The sequence below is a fragment of the Watersipora subatra genome, chromosome 2 (assembly GCF_963576615.1).
Source record: "Watersipora subatra chromosome 2, tzWatSuba1.1, whole genome shotgun sequence".
In the NCBI taxonomy this organism is placed as follows: Eukaryota; Metazoa; Bryozoa; class Gymnolaemata; order Cheilostomatida; family Watersiporidae; genus Watersipora; species Watersipora subatra.
In genome coordinates this window covers 58,142,966-58,148,965 of record NC_088709.1, presented here as the reverse complement: position 1 = coordinate 58,148,965, position 6,000 = coordinate 58,142,966, and the positions used below count along the sequence as shown (strand labels likewise).

The following is a 6,000-nucleotide window of genomic DNA, read 5'->3' as shown; positions in this document are numbered from 1 at the left end:
TGAGAAGACTAGCAAAGTATTAAGTTGTTTAAATAAATAATATTGACCTAATACTGACAGTCTGAGTTATAGAAAACTAGATGCAAACTTCAAATGCAGAATAGGCGGGCAAACTATCAATGCAACCGATAACATTGTGGATCTACTGTGGGATTTACAGGAGAGCATAATTATCCTTTCAGTTATATACTGATGACTTGGGCCTAACTCAAAAGAAGATGAATCTTTAATAAAGTAATAAGGAAACCTTGAGAAAAAAGATTTGGGCCAAAAAGGTTAACCTGTTTAATTTTGTAGAGACCGTTATTATCTTCCACAAAATAGCAAGTGGAGATCATTAAAACGAATGAATATTTATATTCTTTGTTTATTTTACTATTAAATAAAACTAGCTCAATACGATTGATCATTAATATGTTGATTAGGAAAGTAAACTATCTCTCCGCTATTTCTATTTTGTTTTGAGCTACACAAAATACAGCTTGTGTTATCATTCTCTGGTTGAAAAGATTAAAAAAAGAAATAAACAAATTGAGAGTGCTACCTAAGGAAAATTAATCTTTTTGCCCAATATTAAAATTAATTGTTGTCCTCTGTTAAACTATACATTAATTTTTATGACTAATTTCATATATCAAAATAACACAACTGCAATGAAATGTATATATTTTATGTTTAATTTGTATTTATTTTTTATTCAACTTTATAAGAAAATCTAAAAAACAGAAAATATTGGCCTCAAAATAAAAGTGAACTAAAAGTATCTATTTTGTGTTTCTAACACATCTATGAAAAGAAAATGTAGCTACTCAAAGATTCAACATCTACAATTCTGCTAGAGGCATTATAAACTATTTACCGCTATTACGAAATCTGTTTATGTGTTCGCCGTTATAAAATTCACAGTTTAATGTTATTGCTCCAAAGAAAGCGATGCCAAATCAAGACAATTTTTTATGCAAGTGAACCAACTTAGTAAACTAAAAAATATTTTGGGAACATTTTATTTGGAATGCGTGTTAGGAAAAATTATTTTTTCCAATGTTTTTAAACCGGACTCACTCCAAACATTGGGAGGTGCTCAAATTTGCATATGTAAGTTTTATCAACTTAGCATCAGTAGCAGTCTCATCTCCAGATATAACCATAGCAAAGCATTGACTTCAACTAAATTCCACTGATTTTCCTATGCAAATCTTTTAGTCACAGCAAAACCAGTTTGTATACTAAAGCCTTTTTTTCTTACCGATGACATTTTTTCCTTCATAAAAATATTTTTATATAAACCTTTTGGCAACACATTGTAGACAAGCAAGACATTTAACTATTAAATTAGTTACCATCAATACTGCTAGCCATAGAATTTTCTCCCTCTGGGTAATAGCTAAGAAAATCCGGTAAAAGAGAGACTTATTTTCTTACAGGTTTAACGATTTGCTGTGGATTAAACAAATTTTTTCAACTTTATCTGTGCAAAAACGAATAAAATGAGGTATGGTAAAAACTCTACCAAATCATTCCAACTGCAAGTACTTAAATCAGACATGGGTATATCATATTTAATGATGCCTTTGATGAAAAAAATTAGTTTATTATAAACACCTGGTGCAGCAAGATGATCAGGTAGCACAGTTTGTATTGAATATGGTGGCTAACCAAATATCTGAGATTGATATTTGTGCGTTGCATTTGTCTAACCTCTAGACCTAAATTTTTACATGTGGACAGATGGACACGCTTTTTATAGTCAAGATTATTCCAAGCTGAGAATGCTGTAAAAAAGTTCACAAATCATTACAAGCAAGAATGTAAACAATAAACTGTTTTTATTTTTTGCAATTAATACCAAATAAATTAATTCAGCTGCATTTTTAAAGGTACACTAACAATGATGACGCGGGACATCATAAAGATCAGCGTCTTCGTATTGATAGTCTCCGTGGTGACATCATCAAACATTGGTAATGACAGACAAGACATCGACCTGTCTTCAAACGGAGGCTACACCAACATTTTGATTGGTATTGATGATCTGGTACCTGAGAACTCTGACATCATCTCAAAGATTCAGGTAGTAACAAATGAAAAAATTCGATTATTTTTGAAGATTTCCTATTAAAGTCTTGCCTGTATGGTATGTTTAAATAAGTGAATAGCAGTGAACGCAAACGACTGACTTGCATAATGCTAAACATACTACATTTAGCATCTGATTATTAAATTCAGCACTGTATTGATGTTAGTTAAGAGCGCTCAGTGTTTAGTTGTACTTTATTTGTGCCTTTACAAATCATTTGTAATCTAACATTCAATTGGAATACCTTTTGAAACTAAACTACATTATATCTACTTTCTGCACGTCAAATTAAAAAAAAGTTATTTGGTAATATGTAGTTACAATATTTGTAACCATGAGACAAGGTACTAGATGGTCCAAAAAATTAAAGTTTACCATATTTTACCACCGCTCAAACATATGTTTTAACATTGTTTTTTAGAGAATGTTTGCAAATTTATTGATTTCAGCAAGACGACCAACTGGAATGTAAAATGTTACTACCTGTGATTTTTTTATTCTTTGGACACCTGGCTGTGATAAGTTCTTCTCAAAAGTTGTGAAAGGTGTTTGCAAAGTAATGAACTCTCATGATTGTTTTTACCTTAGTTACTAACTGTAACATTTGAACGATGTACAATTACAGCTGAGGTAGTACTCATAATCTCAAGTGTTAAAATGCCCTAAATAATTGTAGAGACTGATAGCATTGCTGCAATATTGGTAACTAACAATGGATTCTAGTCGTAGAGTCTGAGAGCTTGAAGAATAATTGTACTGAATTCTGTGTATACCTGGCTAAACTCTCTTATCACATCACTTATTATCACATTTTTGTGATGACATCATCTGCCAACCTTGAATCTTACCTTTTCAAGCCTCCAATTTGTTTTTCTTCTTGTTTTTTAACTTTGCAACATTTTGTTTGATATTTATCAGCATAATCTTCAATAGAAGTTGGAAGATTGACTTGTTTACTACTGCAGTAGAACAGAGTATATTTATTCTGTGTATCAACAGCGAATACTGCCAAGTTGTGAAGACAATTTTTTTTATTCTGTTAAAATCTGTTCAAATCATTAGAAAATTAAATTAGTTCAATTAAAATAACTAGATTTTTGACATAATACACTTTTAGAGTATGATATCGTTAATGTGAGTAAGGATTTTGTTGTAATTTTTCTTCTGTTGTTTGGTGTAAACATTCAAATTGTTTTTTTTATAGAAAAATATAGTAATCAAGATATAAAAGACAAGGCATAAAAAGAACAATCACAAGTTGAATTCTTGACAGTGGTTTTGACGTGTTAACTAAAATTAAAAGCTAAGTATAGGAACTAAATGCCATGCCACCTCTTTGACTTTAGTTTTCAGTTTTTAACTAAGGCAAGTTTACTAAGGAAATTGTTAAGGTAAGCCTAAGATAGTAATACTGTATTAGTAATAAAAGTATTATGTTAAACGAAAACTGTATTGGAACAATCCGGAAGTAAATTTTAAATATAGTAATTGGTGCCAATAGCTTCAAGAATAGATGACTTTAAATGTAAAAAAGGCATAAATACACAAAATGTTTTATTTAAGTGTATAGGCTAGAAAGAAAGATAGTGAGATGCTTGCATTGAAGCACAAAATATTTTTGGTTATTTTTAGATAATTTGCCAAACCAAAAATTTTTGCACACTGCAAAACCTTGCGCAAGTAACTACTCTGTATGTCAAAAGTTTCAAATTTATGCCCAAAAAAGTTTCAAATAAAATTGCATTAAACAAGATTTTTTTTATATCATATGTAAATAGAAATAAACATTTTGAATTTAAGGTCTATGTAAAAAATGAAGATTGATTACACTGAATATTTTTTCAACGTACAGTATAATAAATGATTCAAGTGAAAATGTATGTGTTCAATCTAAAGTTATTATAGAAACACAATTCTGTATGACATAGCATATTGTCTTAATAATGAGTTGGTAGATTTCCCTTGCTATATGCCTATTTTTAATAGTGACATACTTTGCACAATATTCTTTACAAATTTATTAATGTGTTCTCTGTTTTGCGGCTGTAACTTATTTATATGGTTCCGAGTTTGATCCCTTGACAGCTGCTTTAAAAAATGCCATGACATCAAAAGGATGTTTGTTGTTGTTTTGTCTTCTCCAGCATGCTTTAAAATATTTGCTAAACATATTTTAGATATAGACGCACATCATTGTTTTACAGGCTTATCAATATTTAAAAACATCTTTTATTTGACCAATGAGCATGAGCTTTAGTACATACGTTGGTGGATGGCATACCCCTGGCACACAATATAACTGTTTGAATTTTTTTCTATTGTAGGCTTGTTGAGGTTATGTACTAATGTCACCATTAGGAAATCATTTAATTAATATATTTTATTCATTTAGGAATATTTTACTGAAGCTTCAAAGATTCTCTTTGCTGCTACCAATAACAGACTCTACTTTGAGAATTTCACCATTTTAGTACCAGAAAACTGGACACACCAAAGCAGCTGGCTAAAGGTAAGAATTTGGAGTAACTGACTTTTTTACTGTATTGTGGGTCTTGCTTGGCACGAAAAATAAGTAGTTTTTGTTTTTATAATTACAATGTACATAAAAGTTTTTATTGCATCATTGTTTACATGACAAATATTTTGTTAAGTACTGAAGCCTCCACCAATTTACAGTGTGTTTTTAATAACGAAATAATACATTTATATCAAGATAAAACATAGTTTTATGAAGATCTGTGGCATCAATCAGCCCAATCAATTTTTACATAATTAAGCAGTATATTTGGCTTTTGAAAATACAACAAGCTAGAACGAATCATTTTATGGCAGCAAAAAGTTCTGATGAACATCTATGAAAGAAGTCAGCATAAATGTAGGTCGGAAGTAAATCTTTTTTGGTAGATACAAGATTTCTTAATTTGCCTTTTTAAAAATAATGAAGTTAAATATGTTTATAAATGTTAGCTCTCTGCTAATTGTTAGCAGACAAGCATACCTCACAAGATTGTACTAGAATGTATCAAGGATCAGACAAAATGTTAGAACAATTTGGGTGGCAACCCGACGTGCTACGATATTTAGCCTTGAGCATGAAATTTTAATTGCAACAACATTAGCGCAATGCAAAAATCTTTGGCAAAAATAACTATCGAATCCGCAGCTGAAACATCCATGAGCCTAATGTTGAGTATTTTGCTCATGGTTAAGGTTATCTTTGAAAGAAAACATGTTTAGGCTATCAGTAGATTCATTCCAATACCTTCTAGAGATGAGGAATTGAGTTTCATAGATTAAGTTTACGTGTATTTTATTCAAATGCGCATAAAAGACAGCTTAACTGGTCAAGCATGCATTTCCATCAATTCCATCAATTCCATCAATTCCATCAATTCCATCAATTCCACCAATTCCATCAATTCCATCAACTCCTTCAATTCCATCAATTCCATCAATTCCATCAATTCCATCAATCCCATCAATTCCATCAATTCCATCAATTCCATCAACTCCTTCAATTCCATCAATTCCATCAATACATGAGAGCTTACAATTTGACTTTAACTGCGCTTAGGCAACTAATTTTGCTGCAAACTGTTTGAAACCTGTGAATAATTCTAATTACTTTCTAAACAGCAATGAACATAAATCTTTTGATTAGAAAACTTTGTTTAAACTTGGCATGCTAAAACAAAAAAAATTAAAACTTTTACAAATGGGGACTTATGATGTAAAATCTTTGCAAGCTATATACGAGAATGGAATATCAACTTGTAGAACAATTTCTAAGACTTTCTATGTATAATAATTTAGGTATTTATCACAACATTTATTCAAGTTATTACATCTTCTATGCAGCTGAGTCATAGGCACAAAGTGCGCTGATAATTGGCTTGGCATTCTGGAGATTTATCAGCTGTGTG

At 30.6% G+C, this 6,000-nt stretch overlaps 1 protein-coding gene across 1 annotated transcript in view; it reads left to right on the top strand.

The window, feature by feature from the left end:
• The first annotated feature begins 1,891 nt into the window (after window positions 1-1,891).
• The window catches only part of LOC137388377 (calcium-activated chloride channel regulator 1-like), a 52,651-nt gene continuing 48,542 nt past the window's right edge, over window positions 1,892-6,000 (top strand). Inside the window, exons 1-2 of the mRNA XM_068074863.1 lie at window positions 1,892-2,071; window positions 4,470-4,586. Coding sequence (XP_067930964.1) covers window positions 1,892-2,071; window positions 4,470-4,586 — 297 coding nt within the window. The remainder of the gene's footprint in view (window positions 2,072-4,469; window positions 4,587-6,000) is intronic.